Source organism: Helicoverpa armigera, chromosome 17 (assembly GCF_030705265.1).
Source record: "Helicoverpa armigera isolate CAAS_96S chromosome 17, ASM3070526v1, whole genome shotgun sequence".
NCBI classification, from domain to species: Eukaryota; Metazoa; Arthropoda; class Insecta; order Lepidoptera; family Noctuidae; genus Helicoverpa; species Helicoverpa armigera.
This window is the reverse complement of record NC_087136.1, coordinates 8,158,089-8,178,729: the sequence shown is the minus strand read 5'-3', so window position 1 is coordinate 8,178,729 and position 20,641 is coordinate 8,158,089. Positions and strand designations below refer to the sequence as shown.

General features: G+C 36.9%; 3 protein-coding genes across 3 annotated transcripts in view; 1 reads left to right on the top strand and 2 right to left on the bottom strand.

The window, feature by feature from the left end:
* LOC110384279 (mortality factor 4-like protein 1) overlaps positions 1-20,641 on the bottom strand; it is a 185,841-nt gene that overhangs the window by 15,915 nt on the left and 149,285 nt on the right. The window lies entirely within an intron of this gene.
* LOC110384235 (nuclear cap-binding protein subunit 1) lies at positions 114-20,584 on the bottom strand. Its single transcript, XM_021345433.3, has 10 exons — positions 20,406-20,584; positions 19,541-20,322; positions 17,959-18,377; positions 17,661-17,798; positions 17,468-17,571; positions 3,937-4,190; positions 3,334-3,577; positions 2,870-2,985; positions 2,340-2,528; positions 114-1,525 (listed from the first exon to the last, which is right to left on the bottom strand). The coding sequence occupies exons 1-10, from the start codon at positions 20,443-20,445 to the stop codon at positions 1,412-1,414; spliced, it is 2,400 nt and encodes a 799-aa protein (XP_021201108.1). The 5' UTR covers positions 20,446-20,584; the 3' UTR covers positions 114-1,411.
* Positions 10,343-17,437, top strand: LOC110384234 (mucin-2). The gene is made up of 2 exons (XM_021345431.3): positions 10,343-10,543; positions 13,566-17,437. Exons 1-2 carry the CDS (start codon positions 10,505-10,507, stop codon positions 16,884-16,886), a joined length of 3,360 nt encoding a protein of 1,119 aa, XP_021201106.3. The 5' UTR covers positions 10,343-10,504; the 3' UTR covers positions 16,887-17,437.

The following is a 20,641-nucleotide window of genomic DNA, read 5'->3' as shown; positions in this document are numbered from 1 at the left end:
ATACAGAAGTAGATAACTTGCAAAATGGTGTTCATCTTTCAGTAAAGTTTAGCGGCATAATATTACTTTTATAACCACAATAAAGATCAAGCAGTAAAATAAAACAACGATAATTAAACTTAACTATTTTTTATTTACATGAAAAAATAATAAACATACATTACTTATATGATTAGCGCAGTGATCGGTTTCAAAAGGTCGCTCGCAGTCTTCACTTGATATTTTTAGAATATTGTGTTACAATTTTTCTACCTATCTGATAGCCTTTTTGTCAGCAGTTAGGCTGTAATACATTTTGCTTAGAATTTGTCTCTTATTCTAGAACTAGCTCAACATACTACATTATTGACATATTGGTGTTATGCTGACCGAATATCCTAGATTATTTAACATTATCTATATACTCTATGAATTCTATCTATACAGAACAATAATTATGAGGGATGGGATAAGCGCGAAACCGGCTGTGATGAGAAGACGTTCAAAAGTAACTGAAGCTTATTTTATTTGCCTTTAATAATTAAGAATACAGAATTTGCTAAGCTAAAACAATTTTTGGTTGAGCGGTAGTAAGTGGGGGTTGAAAAGCGAATAGAATGGGGAAAATAGAAAATAATTAAGTCTAAAACCACGCAACACTTATCATATAACTGTTACGCACCATAACTTTGTATCGAGGTCATAAATATTAATCACGCATTACTTAAAATTAAATCTAATATAATCTATTACTTGGGAGTCTAATTCTGAGATGTTACGGTGCATCCTAAGTGAGCGATCTCGATGTGAACGCCAAGCGATGCGGCGCTATTTTTAAGCGACTTCCCAAAATGGAGGACATCTGTCAATTCGCTTCGGATCGCATGGCATTTGCGTTCGCGATTTGTCCACGCAGGACGCACCCTTAAGGTAGACATCACAAGCGAGAAATCGTATGCTCCGCGAATTAGGTTGAATGGGAGAACTAACATCATCATTTCGTTAGTACATTCAAGATTTATTTTATTACCACTTTCAGTCATTTTATATAATATTTCATCATCAATATTACAACACAATATGGGCCTTCATTTTTCTGCATGAACCGTAATGTTACAATAAACAATATTTAATTCACATTCCATTAAATGATGTCCACATCTCAATAACGGCTGTTTATTGTAGTAATCTATGATGAAAAACGCATATACAGTATAATCATTAATCTAACAGCCAAAGTCTCGCGTAATAAATAATGATTTCATTTCGTCAACTCTTTTACCGCAGGTCAATAATTTTTGTCATCCATTTGATGCTAAATGCGCAGTAGTGTTTTATTCATACCTTTTGACTCATGCGTAGTCCCATCATAGGTGCAGTTACTTGACGTGACCTCTGTAAACAACTTCATTATATCGTCTAAATATCATATCTAAGCGGTGAGCGCGATAAACTGGTGGAACACGTCCAAGATGTGAGGATCCAAGTCTTGCGTGAAGAGCAGCGTCTCCAGAGTGCTGCTGTACTTCTGAACTTGTTCGTGGTGCTGGGGAAAGAGTTTAAATTAATAAAAGCAAAGACAATACGAACATGAGTTGACAAACATACAAATTATTTTTGCAAGAAAACATGTTTGTAAAATAATATAAAATTCTCATCAAGAAAGTCTGACAACCAGTTTTGTCAAGGGTTGCTCGGGTAACTGCGTTGAAGAGGACAGATAGGCAGTCGCTCCTTGTCATATTGAAAAAAAAACATTCGACTGCATCCATTTAGACTGGAAGCCGTCCTCAATATAATTGGGAAAATGGTAAGTAGATGAATTATATTACTGAAAAATTACGTCATAGGTCCAATGAGGGTTTTCTAAAATGGCAATCCACGAGGTGGCAGCACCGAGTCGTCAGGTCCAATAACTGTCAAAGTGCTTATCTTTACTATGAATAGTGAATGATTTTAGTGTTTTTTTTATTTTATAATTAAAGCACTGCATTATTGTTTTACTATTGCGGTTGAGTAAATAAAAAAAACTAAATCATATTGTGTTAACAAATTTTTCAACAAGCTTTTCCTTAGTACCAGTGACTTTTGCACCTTCTCTCTTAGCTCAATTTTTAGTTCGGAAACCTTATTCTGACCGTAGTCCATAATAAAATCAATAACACTTCCAATATAACAGAATTTCAATAAACAATAAGTTCGGCACCTACAATTCCATACTATTTGACAGCTGTTTGGACCAGACGCATACGTGGCGCCACCCGGTGGCAGAAAAAATTTCAAAAACCCTCATTCGAAAACTTTCTAACGTTGGTAAGTAATGGTGATCAATAATAAGAATATTCCAGAACAATACTCACGATGAGGAAGACCTGGCTGAGCCTGGCGACGGTGCTGGTGTACCAGTGCGTGTTGGGGTCGCGGGCGTCGGTGTCGCAGCGCACGAGGTGCTCCGACAGGATCATGATGAAGCGCTGGAACACGATGAGGAACAGCCGCTTCTGGTCCATGTGGGCTGCTTCTAGACGTTCCTCCATGCGCTCTACGGCCTGGGAATGACAATAATATTAAGTAATAATATATGAATTTTAATTACGGTTATCGCCTAGAGCCGAATTTTGCCGTGTGTAGGGAGGTTTGTGTTGCCTCATATGAAGCTTAAGATGTATCCCGGCCATGGCTATCGGACTTTGCTTGAAAAATTTATGTATGGTAAGAATTTTCCAAATTCTAATGATATTACCAAAGATGATGATCTATTTTATACCTACTTTATTTAGAAATTACCCTTTTCTTGGTTTTCTGCTACAAACTGCTGTTATTTCTCCTACACAGGCGTAAAGATTACAACTTTGTACAAAGAATATACATTCTATACACATATATTTACCTCTTCAGTAGGTTTGTCTTGATCCTTCTTCTTCTTGGTGTTGTTCTCATCTTCGGAATCTGAACTGCTGGAGTCTGCTCTAGCTAAAGCTTCTCTTGCCTCTTGGAGCTCACCGCCTGAAAATATTGCAATCATAGTGTCAAATATTGCAGAAAAAGCAGTTATTATGCATACAGGGTATAGATGAATTCTCTGCCTTCTAAAAAAAGTACCCATGGAAGTAAGTACCTACCATCATCTTTGAACCAAATATTTCCACCAGAGATCCTGACAATTTAGGGAATAAAATAAGTTCGCATAGTTCTTAGGTTCGGCAAAACATTTTTTTTAATTGTCTGCGCTAGGACCCAGAATCACCGAGATTACCACTTCCTTCATTTTCGATCCAAGAGGCTGTTAATTATTAAAATACTTATGTGAAAAGAGGAAAACAATCTAAAAACGAATAATAAAAATCTACTCACTCAATTTAGAAACATGTTTGTTCATCTTATCAATGGTCAGATGCAGTATCTCCCACAGATAGTTATGCGTGAAGTAAGGCGCCATTTCCTTAGAGAACAGCCACGTGGCGACTGCATTGCACTCAACTATCTGAGTTTTAAGCATCTTATCGACTAACACGCAGACCATTTGTGTGTGACGCTGCCACAGTTCCCAGACGTTGCGGAGAATACAGATCTGAGCTTCTTCGGATTCCGCTAAGATCTGGAAAGTGAGTTTGCCAAGTTATTTGTATATTCTAGAAGGAGCCAAGACTTTTGATGATATATGTTTCTTACGGCGCTGATGTAAACCACCAAATTGTTTATAGGTAAAAACAATGTTTCGTTTTATCGAATGTCCAAAAAGTACAAGTACTTTTTTAGCTCGCAATCTTTGTACAAAACTTAATAATGGACAGTAGAATTATTTTCCTAACGGAATGCGGAGATAATTCTTTTAATGGGTTTTAGAAGCTAAGATCTTCACAGGATTATAAGGGTCTGCCTGAGCGGCAACCGGTGATTCAACCTTCCATAAAGGGTAGGGCAGTTCCCAGCAAATTATAAAAGAAAGGAACTCACCTTAAAAACATAATGGAACTTGGAGATAGCAGCGAAACTATGCGATATGCTCTTGCTGCCAAGGTTGAGGAGCGTTTGTACGAAGACGTCGATCTTCAGAGGGTTATACGGGGCTGCTTGGGCCGCAGCTGGTTGTTCACCCTCTCGGAGAGGGTTGGGCAGTTCCCGGAGAACGTTCAGTGCCTCTTCGGGGGTACATTTGTTGCGGACACAGACGACTAACTGGTGGGCTGCTTCTGTGCCTGGGAGGGATGCTGCGGAGAGAAAATGGAAAATGTATTGGGGTTAGGTGGTAATAACAAAAAATAAAATAGACGCAAATGATTACTTGCTATTTGGTGGAAAAAATATGCCCTAAAGTGCAATTCTTCGATAAAATAAAACTGTCTATTATATTTATGGCAAGGTGTGTAAGTGTTTTGAATGCTGTGTAAGTAAATCAATTTTTAAGTTTCAACGTTATTACCTTCTTTTATTAAAATAAATAAAATCGTTTATAAAATATCGTTCTTATGCCTGGTCAAGAATCCATAGCTTTATTCCATGAGAAAAACTAGCACTAACACTAAAATATTCCGTTATTTTAATAACCGGAGACCTACCAAATAATTTCCCAAGAGCACCATGCAATTCCTCACTAGTTCGAGCGATATAATGGGGGTTAGAGCAATATGGCGATAATTAACGTAGATTCGGCGCGAGATTGCCGACGAACAATACCGGGGTATGTTGCGCAAACGCGAGTGTTATCGCGCGCCAAAAGATCATGAGAACTTTAGGATGCGGTGGCAGTGCTTAGGCGTAGCGATTTTTCTTATTATTGATTATGTATATGTATATGTTTTTTTAACCACGTCAAAAGACCCCTCCCGCTGTGGGTTAGGAGCGGTGAGGGAGTGTCAGACTCTTACTGACTAAAAACCGTCGTGTTCCGTCCTAGGCCTTTTAAGTGCCAGGACCACGGTAACTCTTTCGAACAATCCCGCAGCCCCGGCAGCGATTATGTACCCTTTAATATTATTTATTAACTAATTTTTAGGTGATATTTAATGCAGATATGGAGCTAAAATAAAAACTTGAGTTGTGATAAGATGGAATTACTTTCGGCGATGATGACTTTGAAAAGATGTAAATTATTTTTAGGTAGGTACCTCAAGGTGAAAGATAATGGGAGAGAGGATATCTCTGTTCCTAATATTATCAACATCACAATGAAAGGTTCCTAATCCTAACACACTCTTGCACAAAATTAACGCTAATCGCTACAAGATACTCAAAATCTTTCAGTGCAACCATCTCCTTACGCCGCTTATTTCGAAGCATGCATTCATTACACCACTAAACATAAAAGCCTATAACAAAAAAAAACTAAAAGATTCTCCACATAAATCACAATCACGAATTCAAGAAAATATTAATAACATTTGGTAAAATCAACATAAATTAGACAGTCATCAAGGAAAGCAGTCGGATTCCCTATTCGTTCATGCATAACATCTCATGTGTGGGTATTCAACGCAAACCAATAATAAGAATTATTGGCAAACGAATAAATGCACCTATTTGCAATAACACACCAATTTAATTTCAACCCTATCTTCTCAAGCATAGAATCGAAAATTAAAGAGCTCGTTTAAAATTAGAGGATCGTTTTATAAGGCTGAGTGCAGACTAGCGTTCCGCGTGCAAATATAAAAAAGTCGCGAACTGTCCACGAGATGGAAAGTGGCGCACGCGAATAAGGAATTTCACTCGACCACCCCTCGCGTGGATGCGCGTAGTTTTTCAACGGACATTGCTTGTAAAAACAATCATGAGAATAGATATGTTGGAAAAGCGTACTTAGATGTTTTTAGGATATTACCATTTAAATAGAAGTATCAGCTGATCATTATTTAGGAGGCAAATGCCTCAGCTATGTATATCATGTATTCAAAGTAAGACATGGAATACCTCATCCATTCGATACTAAAATAAAATGGAATTAGCTTTTCTTAACTTTCTGCACCTCTATTTTTTTTATAAAAACATGAGACGTAAAATATATATTTTCAAAAGCTTTTCGTATACCACACAGAGAAACCACGCTTGTCCAAAGTGGACTCCGTCAGTGGATATCAAAGTTTTCTCAACATGTTTTCCTTTTCCTTAACATCCACTACACCACAACTTAGATAAACATCCAGATTTTTATTATAAAAATGGTGTAGATATTTAAAAACTCATTAACCTGCGGACGTTATTGCAGTCTTGCAGAAGTTTCCTCATTTACCGACAAAACACCTACACGTTGTATAAAGATAAGTTTGTATTTACATGTGTAAATTGAACTTCCTTTGGTAGCGTCAATGCCCTAGCCCTAGGTACCAGAATGTTAGCCAATATAAACTAAACCTATGTTTTTCTTCTCTTCAATATCTCTCCCGAACCTTTTCCCAACTATGTTGGGGTCGGCTTCCAGTCTAACCGGATGCGGCTGAATACAAGCGCTTTACAAGGAGTGACTATCTGACCTCCTCAACTCAGTTACCCAGGCAATCGTTCTCTTCAATAATGAAAGGAAAAAGGATGCTACATACATGCAAGCATCATCATCAACCTTTTTGGTATTTCCCCACTGCAGGGCACAGGATTCTTTTCACACAGAAAAAATACATTACACCATTGTATTAACAAATTGTTATAGTTTACCGTGAGTAATAAAGAAACCTCCCAGTATCTAGCTAGATCAGTGGTTCTTAACCTTTTTGACATGAGGGACCACTTTGACTAAGTTTGTCTTGCCGGGGACCACCTCATCGGTTTACCTAAATTAGTACTCATTTCTTTACTATTTATCAAATAAAAAATCTGAATTTTTGGGTCAGTTCTACTCAAAGCTAAACGCATGTCGGCAGTTGTGTAGGTAAGCTAATGCAAATATAGAAAAACTTGCCTATGTAGTTTTCAAATGCGCGGGCGAAGCGAGCGCGAAATTTTTATCGGACTTAAACCAAATATTACGTAAAATGTAGCCCAAACGTACTTAACTTTTTGTTTGTTGACAAATGAAAAAATAAGGGCATATAGTTTGTGAATACGCGAGCGAAGCGAGCGCGAAATTTTTATCGGACTTAAAACAAAAATTACGTAAAATTTTGCCCAAACGTATTTAACGTTTTGTTTGTTGACAAATGCAAACATAAGGGCCGTAATATAGTTTCTGAATACGCGAGCGGAGCGAGCGCGAAATTTTATCGGACTTAACCTTCTGCAGCTGAGGTGGTAGTCCCACAGACACCGCAAAATACAAAATCAAGTTTTTTACCGTCATTTTTCAATTTCGTGCGCCAGCTCTTCGAGTACCTTCCTATAAAGGGCTCGCACGTCGGACAGTGTGTGGGGGGCGGTCGCAGTGAGCTTACTTTAGCGTGGAGGAAAGAAAGTGTCCACGGGACTACCAAGTCAGCGTCAAGGTAAGTTTCCACGAGACTACCACCTCAGTCAAATGGTTATATCTTCATAGTGTCTCCTAAACTACCACGTCAGTAAACTAGTTTAAATGATTCATTTTTTAGTATTATTTTCCAATTTTCCTGAAATATTACGTTAATATTTTAATTACTTATCAATTAACTTGAATGCCAAGCTAACTAGTGTTAAGTACCTAACAAGTTTTTAGATGGACATCTCAAGCAACAACCCTAAACCAGGGACTTTTGCTCCTAAAAGAACATCAGCTGGAACTCTCCAGAGTCATGAAGGGGAAATATTGAACTAACTGTAACAGGAAAGTGACGATGTCTTTAGTGTTAGGTATTGATGATAAAGGTGGAGATCAAAGTTTTGAGCCTGAAACCGAACGCGATGAAGATGACGCCATTTCACGTGGAGAAGAGTTTTAGGCATGGATGGGGGGGTCCCTCCATCTCCGGTAGTTCAATTTGTTCCACTGAGTGACAAAACATTTTGTTATATTTTTCCAACTTAAATAAAAAGACAAACTAAGTATCGTTGCTGTGATTGTTCGAAGCCAGTTTGCCTTCAGTTCTCTAAGCCACTGTGTGATAATTGCCAAAAAAAGGTGTGACTTTGAATCACTCTAGTTTATAATTTGACCAACGAATGTATCTCATTTTTTTAACACTGATTCATATTATTGTGAACTTTAAAATATGTAATGTAAAATTTGAAAAAGTTGATTTTGTTACTTTTTTTAGTACATAAATGATTAAGTAGAATTTTTCAGACTGATTTGATATAAGTAAATAAAAGTTGTTTAATTTTGAACGTACATTTTCTTTTTTTATTCCAAGTTAATTTAACATTTAAAATAAGCTATAAATCTAATAAATATCAATAAGTTAGCTGTATAGTTTAATTTTACAAAAATATTTGCAGTTGAAGTGGTGTCTCGTGTACTACCACCTCAGTTGAATTGTAAAAATTTGACCACGTCAGTTGCAGAGGGTTAAACCAAATATTACGTAAAATTTAGCCCAAACGAACTTAACTTTTTGTTTGTTGACAAATGCCAAAATAAGGGCATACAGTTTCTGAATAGGCGAGCGAAGCGAGCGCGAAATTTTAATTATTTTTTAAGACTTAAAACCAAAATTATGTAAAATGTAGCCCAAAAATACATTTTCAAGAATGGGTTCGCGGACCATTTGGAATGCCTCCAGGGACCACCAGTGGTCCGCGGACCACCGGTTAAGAACCACTGAGCTAGATGATTTATGATTATTATTAAATCTGTTTCCGACTACGATACAGAATAATACACAGCCTCGGATGTAAATAAAATAAATATATAATTTCACTCCTGAATAGTCCAAAAAATCGACCCCTTTTATAAAGCTACATTGTCTATGCTGTGCATATTTATGACCATAGAGTACTAATAGAACCTCCTTCACACAATAGCCGTGACCGTGAAATAAAAGTAAACTGCGAAACATAGACAGTGCGTATTTTTTGTCAATACTTTACTTTCCATTACACGTATTTACATAATTACTGCCGGCCAGTAATCAATAGTGATTGCGTTACTCACACGTCATATAACGTGTCGGTGTACAGTGTAAAGTAAACAATAAAAACTAATTGGTTCAAAATGCGCCCATAATGATTTTGAACCAATTAGTTTCATATTGTCATAATTCATATTCAGCAATAGAATCGTGTTTTTTTTTTCAAATTGAACGCAGAATGTTTTTTTTTATTCAAACCAAAACATGTTTTTGTCATCTTCCTAGCCTTTTCCCTAAACAGCTTGTGGCTAAATTACAGCCGCACTATCCCATTCATACCAGATGGTATCTAGTTTAGCAAAAGTATAATCCTGCTCATTTTACTGTGGCATATAATTACTTTATTAGATATTTGAAATAATAATATGTAAAATAAACAAAACTACAAATAACATATAACAACAATCAATTTACCTTTGGTCCTATGTACAGATATGACATACAAATTAATTTGAGGCAGCTAAAAACAGAAAGGAAACTGTTCTTCAATAGTTTTCAAAGCCAAAAAGTTACTAAGAAGTAATAAAATCTTGCATACAAGTTCCTATGTTCATAAAAAAGACTAGATAGATCAAAAATTATTTAAAAGAATAAACAACTTCGTTTAAACAACAAGTCTCAAAAATATCACTGAATGAAAACCTAATCCATTTCATACCTGATGCCAGAAAAATCCAGATGCATCAACGAGAGCGATGAATTTCTTACTCAAAGCAAAATGTATATAAACAACACATTACACCTGTGTGAAAATAAACTCATCCGCCGCTGTTCATCTTACGAATCTTCAACTCTTAATGTAAATAGTAACTCTTAAGAGAATGCGATGAGTCAATCTATACTAATACCTATTGAAAAGATCCTTTTTTATTTTTTTGGCAAACCCCAAAGGCTCCAAAACTTCTAAACTGATTTGAAAAATTATACAGTCATACAGTCCCCGAGTGACGTAGGCTATATTTCATCCGGATACATGGGGTACGGGCAGTGATAACACCACAACAACTACTTTTTATAAAAATTGAATAGGTATGACCCGTTTAGAGGTATCAAAAAGGAGGAAGTTCTACGACATAGGAGCCGTGCTACAAAATAATCACAATATTCATCCTGTGCTCATTCTACTGAACCTAATAAAGAAAAGTATAAACAGAGTACGAAGTAAGGGCAGTAATTTTTCAGCTCTTAGTCGAGCCAACCAAAAATTTCAATTCCAATTGCATAATAAGTTCAGACTCAAATGCATTATTTTTATTAAGTTCAGATTCAAGAACCGAATCTCAAAATTCATGACTCTTGCGTAGAGGTTCCCAATTAGTTTTATTGTACTTTTTACTAATACGTTACAAGAGCCGTACACCAAAAAAATACAATATTCATCCCGTACTCATTCAAATGAACCTAATAAAGAAAAGTATAAACAGACTACGTGGGTAAGGGTGGGTTGCTCGATCAGTTTGAACGTAGAACGCCAGTAAGCGCCGTCCGTGCGCCCGCGTCGCTCCTAAGTACGCAAACAGTGGGACATTACGTGCAGTGCCGTGAATTAGTGAAACATGAGATCCGCATTGATATGCGTCTTCTTAGCGCTTGTTGTGAGTATGGAGATTAAAATTATTGTTTATAGGAATAATGAGGTGTTTCCCATTAAATAGTGTCTAAAAATATACGATAAGGTAGCTTTCTCTGGGAATGAATTTCTGGAATAAGCTTTAGAACTTAAAAAGCAATTCTTAATTAAGCAATTGCTTTAGATTATTAGTTTAGAAACTAGGCTTTTATATTTACCTAGAATTTGCTACAACACACTTTAAGAATAATGTGATGGTTAATTATAATAAGAATGATCAATATTTTGTTGAATACTCATACAAGGTTTGTCAATCTTAAGTGAGTCTGAAACAAAAATAAGAAATCGTCCGGCGATCCTAAGAATTAATTGACCAAAACGTTGTCTGATATGCGACTGATTTTCTCTGCTGGTAATTGCAGCATTTCTTATTAATAAATTCTAATCAGCGGTTTCGTGTTAATGTAGCTAATAGTTTGATTTAAGAATTTTGTCACCTATGATCATGTTGCTTTGGTTTTAAGTTATGAATTAAATAAATGTTAAAGAACAGATGTTTAGATAAGTTTTAAGCTCTGATAGCTTATAAGCTCTGCAAAAGGAACTCTGTACAACTCAATTCGTCCCTTTTAAATAACTGCAATTTAAGGCACCTCCCACAGGATTTATAACAAAAAGTCCCGAAGACAACCTCAGACGGATTGAAAATTAGCCTTTCGAGATATTGATCAGCAAAACCTAACACACGCACATCATCTTGTGTCAACAATAACATGCCTAAATCGTAGAAAACCACAAATTTTATTTTATTTATTTTTTATTTAATCTTTCACGTTCAGGCAACAATGGCCCGTGATAAACTAACATGTACTTATACATTAAATATATAATACCAAACTTGTATGTAAATAAAACCTAAGTCTATATCTACAAAACCAACGACCATAGCCCACAAATAATATTACTGTAACAATATTATTAAACGCATTATACAACAGAGATCTGACCTTAAACCGATACCATTGTGCAGATGAGATCTTCCCATGCAAGTGGAGCGATCAACTATATCTACTGTCGCGGTGCGATTTCTGCGTGGAAAACTATATTTTTGTTGAGCAAATTAAAATAGCAACATTAATTTAATAGCGCCTTGGGAATTTTAATGGGAAATTTTTCGGACTGCTTTGTTTTTTTTTTGAGTGCTAAACTGGTTTTTAGGATACAAGTGTAAATAGGCTTATGAGTTCAGTAAGATGTAAATCAAAGAATCGGCTGATTATTCACAGTGCAAATACTAATTGAACCCCTTTCTGGTAGAAAGCAATTGATTGCCGCGCCGATAACTTTTCAGGCATTTTCATAAAATCCTGTTCTAATAAACCTAAAACCACGTTGGGCGAGTTTTGTGATTAAACATAGATTTGCGCATGCGATGTAAACAATAGAAGACATTATGTAAACTGCTTTTTGAATTACCATTTTAGACTTGAACAGAAACATAAATGTATCAAATCACTAATAGAACTTTCTTCGTCTAATTTACGTATTTCTATCTCTTAATAAAACCTGCTTTTGCGAAAGACGATAAATCATTAGACGTTGGATTAGAACCACATGTCACACAATCTATTATATTGCATGAATCTAGAACCAAGTACCATAAATAAACTGTATAAAACGCTAAAAAAATAAAAGAATGCTTCTTCTCTGTACAACTTTAGAGGCATATAACTTTTCAATATACATATACTTAATAAATAAACGCGATTTATGAATTAATTTAAAAATAATAACATGTCAAATTAACAAAGACTTTGAATTTGACGATAAACTAGAGGCCGGCTTTAGTCCCACACTATCAGAAGTCAAATCGTCTCAACGCTCAGTCATGTGAATTAAACCAAGCTTCTACGCGACAATGATGTTTTTGTATTGTTTTGTACTTCATAATTTTCATAAATAGCTGTGGTGTATGTAGTCGTGCATTTATTTTGTTTACATTTGTAATATTGACAGATCTTGCTATGTAATATTAAAGTAACAAGTCTTGTGGTCAGAAATTATATTCCAAAAGATACTACAGTTTGCTCTCAAAACTCTAAAACTGGAACTACAGTTTGCTCCGCCTTTAACAAAAAAAAAACAATAGGAACTCATTTAATAAAATCTCTTTCCAATTCTTTAAAATAATTTCGGGTGTTATTTCATCTAATCAGTTGAAGAACAGTCTCTCAAAAATGTACCAAAACTATTTATTTACATTCTATATCTACATAATCGCTACGCTGAGTGCGTATTCAGGTCTAGATCAACCACAGAAGCCATTTACGATACGTCCGCTCATTTATTGTTAGAAGATACAAAGAAATTGCTAAACGCAAGATTAAGATCTCCTTGCAACGTTATGAAATCTTCAAACGCACACTATGTTCGAGTATGATAAACGATTGTTTTACACAAATGCTCACTATTGATGTATTTCGGTACTTAAGAAGTCCAATCGATTGTTCTATTGTGTAGATAGTTAGAAAATTAAATACATCTTGTAGATAAACTATTTCCAATGCGTTTACAATATATTTTTTGATTTGAGGAAATAAATTTAGTTGTTCAATTCGGTGTTAACAAAACAGATTCATCTCATCATACTTTCTGATGATAGTTTGCCTTCCTAATATAAACATTCCGCTGCACAATTAAACAGAATTTTCGTAAACATTCGCGAAAATCAGAAACAGATGAAGGAGGGAAATCAAAATATGTAGGTAGTAAAATTGGAACCAAATAAGTTGGTTTGTGCAGAAATTATTCAATTGGAAACTCATCGCGGAGGGGTTGGATCGTCCGGCACGCAACCGATTTGTAACACGCCAACGTCTCGGGCGCACTTTCCCGCCCACCGCCATTTTACTTTCAAACGCATACTGAAATATCCACGTTTTTTTCTGTCATACAATTGTAATGATAAAGTGGCCATCGGGCACTCAATTAACGTTCGTTGGCATTGTCACTTCATGGTTATTAAAATATGAATGTTCGCATTACAGGTGCACAAGGACGGAAGTTGTGCTGAGAATGATGAAGAGTTCAAACCTACGCCGATCCCGCTCATCGACTGGCCGAGCGACAAACGCAACTCGGCCGGGACTCTACAGGAGATCATCAAGACTGACGCACCCCCTACGGTGGCAGCTATTCCCGCGCATTACTGGGAGGACGCCCTCAGGCATAGCGTGTACTTAACTCTCGTTAGAGACAAAATAGACCAATTAATTGCAAAAGGAGACTACATATCGCCTGACAGCAGACCAGACTTGCAGACGTCTAAAGAAGTCGATGATCACGATCTTTGGGATAAAATTAAAACAGCTAAATTTGACAGGTTAAAGGAAGAGCCAATTCCACCCGCCGACGTTACTATATTGGCAAGAGGTAGATTACTTGAAGATAAGGACGGATACAGATTCGTAGAAGAAGACGCAACACTGAATAATTGCAGTAGCAGTAATTGCACTAAAGGTGTCAAAGCCTTTTGGTCAGTAAAACGAATGAAACAAGGAGAACCATCGCCTGGAAAATACCACTACGAGTTGACATTTTCAGTAACTTCGCAGACACCAAGAAAAGTGAAAAAGCCATATGAGAATCCAGTTAGAACATTTACTATTAAAGAGAACACACCCACCGAACCTCCACAAAGTCGTAACTACGATAAGTCGGCCCACCACAACGAGAGACCCCAACGGGCCATTTGGGTCCATAAAAATATAAATCCGTTGACAACTTACCAGAGACGTCCGCATCATTCACGAGGCCTAGACCGGTTATTCTCCTCATTATTTTCGGACGAAGACACCTACGAGGAACCTATACCATCGTACAAACCAAAAACTAAAACTTATGTGCCCCACGCGTTTCCTCAACATTCTAAAGTAGGATACGTTGATGACAGAGAAACTTACCATCAGAAGAAGATGATTCCTTATCCGATGACGAAACATCAACCATACAGATACACTCACAATCCCCTCCCACCTCCCCCAGTGCCGTACGTGCAGCATCCATACTATAACGTAGATCCTATAGCGAATGTTCCATACGTACCACCGTACTCAGACAATCGCTTTGTGCCATCCAATGCAGTAAAAACCACAAGACCGGCTGTTTTGCCGACGCCAATTACAAATTATCCACTTATGAAAGAATCCACCGTCGAAGTTTCTGTCAAGACTAAACCGAATACAACAGAATATACAACAAAAGAACCAGAGATTGCAACGAATTTCAAATCTATACAATTTGTAAATCATCAGAAACAAACGCCAGTGAAAATTAGTTACATAACTGACCACATCAGACCTCCAGTATATAACGCACCACCGGGGGTTTTCGTTACTATGGACAAAAAACCTTTTAAACCAATGCCACCGCTTAAGCTTAATCATGGAAACAAGCCACATAAGTCTATTCTTCCAGATTTCCGTCCAAGCCCACAAGTTCTTGATACCCAATTCTCTGAACAAGATACGGCAGCTGACACTGCATTTAGACCAATTTCAATGAACTTCACAGATATTTCAACCGAAAGTAGTTACGATTCTGGAATTCAGAATAGTATAAATAAGAATATTCGTAAGCACTTATCGGGTAAGAAACCGACAAAAAAACACGAAAATATTAAATACAATCGACCCACTGTAATGCCTGATATCATAACAGCTGAAACTCTGCCAATCGAAGACAACTCCATGGAATGGGCTAATCTCTTAGGAGCTTTTACTAAAACTACCCCGATGGCATCACACAAGGACAGGAGTTCTACGGAAAATAGTGACGCAGTTACTTCTACAACACCTTCAACAACATCAGCTGCTGAAGACCTTACAGAAGATGTGAAAGAGAGGGAACATGAGACTCCATCAACGAGTACTACCACTAGCACAAGCACAACGACGACGACCACTACAGCCAAACCTAAGAAGCGAACACGTCCGCCGCCGAAGTTCAACAAACAAGATAAAATCAAAAAGCATAAACGAATCACCACTACAACCACAACCACAACTACAGTCAAACCGACACGAAAATACCATCCAAAGAAACCAACATCGACGTCTCAAGCCCATGATTTGACGCCTCAAGCAAGTTCTGCAGCAACCAGCTCAGCTAACTCCATATGGGAAACAAAAGCACACAAAGCACCGGCAAATAGTACAACCACGAGTACTACTATACGACCCACGACGACCGTGAAACTAACAACAACCAGTACTTCTAGCACTACCAGTACATCGAGCCCCAGCGTGGACACCGAACAGCCGGTTGTTACTACGCAACCGAAGAGTAAAAACCGTTTCAGACAATCCACACTGATGCAAAAAGGCACGTCGGTTAATCACGACAAATGGTCAACAAGCACACTCGACAAGAACCGAACGAACTCTGTATTATCTAACAAGTATCCAAGAAGAAAAGCGTCTAAATTCCAAGGATATATTCCTGCAAGCAAGCCCAGGAGTCCGGAAGTTGTGAGGAATAAGGAGGATCATAGAGACCACGTCTTTAATTCCAATCATGAGAACCTTAGTAGCACCACTACAGAACAAACACAAGAGGCAGACGAAGATATTTTGGTAAAAAAGCCACAAGCTACTACTACTCCAACTTACGAAGACGATGACATGAATGAAGAATCGTCAGAGTGGCCGCCTGAGGAAGGAGAGGAGGAAACTGAGCCAGCGCAAAGAGATTTCACAATTGATGCTCAAGAATCCAAAGATGACAATGAATACATTTTCCCAACTGCTAGTATAGAAAAAGAATTAACGACCACCGAATTGACAGTGGTTGCGTCAACTCATTCAGTTTCAAAGAATAAAACAAAATGTCAGAAGAAGAAACATAATAACCTAACTACTACAGAAGCCGCGAACAAATCGACTAGTGTCGCGGCAACTACCGCTGCCAGTAAAACCTCAAGTACCACTTCTACAACTTCAAGCCCAACAATGGACATATTAACTGAATTGTTTGGAGGTTTCACAATGGATGATGCGACAGAAATACCAGTGCTGTCTACTGCTGCACCAGAACCAGATCCAAGTCCGAGTCACAAGCACCAACGTTACATAGACATGGATGATGATATTAAAGACTTCCTGCATTCCCTTGAAAAGAGGCATGACAATAACACAAGTCATAATAATTCCGAAGAAGAATATGATGATGAAACTGACGATGAAGATTCTCCGTTCAATAATGACGAAGAAAATTCAGACAGCAGAAACTTAAGTGAAGAATACTATGATGAAACGCAAGAAAGTCAAGATCGGCCGTTTAGTTTATTAGAATTAATGGCTATAGAATAGACTGAATGTTTTCCTAAACTGAATACTCATACTCAGTGTTGTAGCTTTAAATGCTGTGTCCGTCATTGATCTCTGAGCACTGGCAGTGACCAATGAAAGCTATTTATTGATTGTTATCGCAGATATATTGTCAGCATTCGATCAGCCGCCGCCTTGTACTTAGTTATATGGACTTAGAGTGCTTTCACATAAAGATGTCATGTAGCGGTTTTAAATGTCTAGACGGTGCTGATCCAGTACGGATCTGCGTGTATGGAAAAACTTTAAATGTGAAGTTACAAATAAAGTAGAAAGCATTTAGCGCCAAACCTAATTGGAAACTTTTGTTTATGAAAACTATTCAGTGCATAAAATTTATAAATTGAAAAAAGTCAATGTTTTCAGAAACAAAAGTTTACAATGCTCCTTAAGGCTTATGTGACGCCAAGAAATTCAAAGTACTAGCATCTTACACAATTCCTATTTTTCTGTGTTACCGGAATGTAAATACTTAAGTTCAATTAAGGTTAAATTAAGATAATAATAATATTTTTGTATAATAAATTATTATAAAGATGATTTATTCAAGAGTTTTTTCTAACCTGCTCCTTCCATTGAATACTTGTAGATAGGCTCTGGTTTCAAAGGTACAAATGCTGCAAAAGATTCTGGTACCATTTCTTTTATCCTTTGTTGGTATGACAACCTATGGTGATATAAAAGAAAAACATTTTTTTTAGTCAGGTTGAGGTAAGTATAAATTAATTATTTAAAAATGATTAAGGTAATTTGTACCTGAGACATTTTCCAAGCACCTCCCTAATAAACCTGGGTTTTGGATGATCAATATCCAACTGAGTGCATGCTTCCCACTCCTCCCAGGACCAACGGTATTGGAAGTTGCTAAGATGGTATGAGAACCAATTCACAAATCTGAAAATAAAATTAAAATATGTGGTCATACAAACAGATCAATATAACATATTGCATTATGTTCCTTTTTATCAATGATTTATTTCAAAAGGTAAGTTTAAATTAAATTATTTCTTTAAAATTCCATAGACAAATTAATTGATGGCTTTTATAGACTCACCTATCAAAACAGGCCACATTCATAGTATCAATTCTCATAAACAATATTTCTGTAGCTTGAGCCAAAACCTGTGGCATCGTCGAAGGCTGGAGTTTACAGAGCTCAATCAAGATAGATCCGTAACAAATCTCCAAATATCTTGGTCTTGGCAGATTAAACAATTCAGCAAATATAATTTCTACAATACAATATTCTAGAGGAATCTTTGCTTTGTATGGGAAGCAGAGTAGTTGAGCCGCACACTCTTTTCGTTCCAAATGGTAAGCTTCCAAGATGTTGTGGAGATGCTCTTCAATAAGGAACCGTTCAATGGAGTGAGCGCCAGGAAGTACTGGTCCATCAGGACAATCCGTGTAGTCAAACATGCGGAATATGACTCTGGGCATGGGGTATGTGTCTGTGTCATTGTGTGGTGGTGGCTGGAAGAAATATTACGTTTTGAATTAGTAAACTGATAACACAGGTTTTTTTTTCAGTGTACATTGCCCCTTGAGCTGTTGACAGCTGTTAGTAATCAAGGGAGTATATAATAGTATAGATAGTTCAACTCAGATTTGCGCGCGGCCCTATGTGTGCGTCGGCTTGTAAATATACTACTTTCATTCGTGTGACAGTGACGTCGTCCGAGCATGACGTGTTCTTATCGCTTTTTGTTGTGGGTACAGTCGTTTACGAAAATACTAGTTATTCACGGAGAAATTATTAAGGAGTCAGGTAAAGTGTTTCAAAACATGAAACAACATTTAAAGCTTTTTATTATTAAATATAGTTTTTGTTTTTCCCCTGGTTTGAAAGATTTACATAAATATAGTTTTTCATTATTTTCTTATACGTCTTTTCAAATTGACATTGACAGCATCTAAGAAATAAATAAGGTGAAATATCTAAGATGAATTAAATACTCCTTACATGTTTTCTAGCTCGGGGTACGCGGACAATAAATAAAAGTGTGGACTAAGAATGTAAAAAGAGGTACAATCTAGTATAATAATGTAAACAAAATGTGTGGGGAATTTAAAAAAATTATATTGCTTCGCATAATGTCGACAAAATAAGACGGAAATAATGAAACTCATAAATGAATGTTTAAGTCAAATTGATGAAGGGATGTTGGGTAATACTTGTCGACATGTACAAAAGAAAAAAGAAGAATACTATAGACATTCTGACATGGAGTCAGAATTTATAATTCACCTTGGAGAGTAGCGAATCATCATTCATCATTTGATTTTTCAAGTAGCGATTCATAATCATTATAAATAAATAAACATTAAATTACGTAATAACTGTTTTTCTTTAAACACCCTAAATAACTGTATTGTACCCGACTATACCTCTTGTCACGCACACAAAGTCATTGTATATGTACAAGGGTTACCCACACATAAGGCCGCGCGCACGACTGAGTTGAACTTACTATAACTGACTACTGCACTAAAAAGAGTTGGATGGTCTCTAATGTATGGTCTGACTGATACTTAGACCATACTTTATATGAGATGGATCCATTTTTTTTTCTCATTAGCTAATGTATTAAGTGTTTTAAAAAATATATACATAGTTAATTATTAAGTTATCTTACCTGTATAGGAGGAAGAGTGTGTTGTAAGGCTTCACACAAAATTGAGTCAAAGGCAAGGTAAGGCCTAGGAATATGTTTCTCTGACCAGTTATCTTGCTTCAACTTTTTAATTTGAGCCCATAGACAATCCAGATACTCTTCCTGTAGATGAGGGGTATCAGAAGACCATACTTTTAGAGCTGGCCAGTGCTTCTTACTGCGCTTGTTTAAGAATATGTCTATGGTAGTTAGTAAGTGGTCCAATTGGGACTCTTTCTTCTCATATAACTCTCTGCCAACCCATGGTAGTGCTGATAACACAGCAAACACAAACCAATCCCTTCTCACTTGAGGAACTCCGTCCTCATTAGCACAGTCCACTAAAGTCTCCAGCAATGTCAATAAGGATGAAGCAGCCAATACATGGCAGTTCACCAAGTCAGCTATGAACCTCAGACAATACCTGGCTGCATTCCACTTGCCAGTTTTCAAGTTCTCTTTGAAAGTCTTCACAATGTAATCAACAAATTCACCACCAAAGTTATAGTTCTTAGCATTGAGTAGGCCCACTAATGTAGCGTATATGGTGCATTTCTCCGGCATACGAATTGCACAGTCAGTGAGAATACGTAAGATCTTCACTCGGAACGTACTCAAATCAGCTTCCAATACGCTCGCTAAGCCTTCCAAGTTACTCTCTAAACTAGAGCTACTCTTCTCTCCGACCCTCAGGATCAGAGACTCCAACCTATCCTCAATCTCCTGGTTCTCGGATACACGACGTCTTTTGCGATTGAGACGCTCTAAAACAAAAGTTAACCAAGGGTCATCAAACCAATATAATTTATAACCTACAAAATACAGAGTAAAATATTTTCTAGCTTACCGTAGCCATCCTCATCGTCATGAGCCCTTCTGCGATTCATTTCTGTAACTTGAGAGGTAAGTAAACAATTTGAAACAATGTAATATTTCAGTAATGCAACTAAAATAAACTGAAAAACGCCAACAAACAAGTCAGCGAACGGCGACCGACGTCGACGACCACAGACTAAACAAAATTAAACAGACAGACATACGAAAAGAGTAAACTATTATTTTCTCCTAAATATCGTTTCTCTA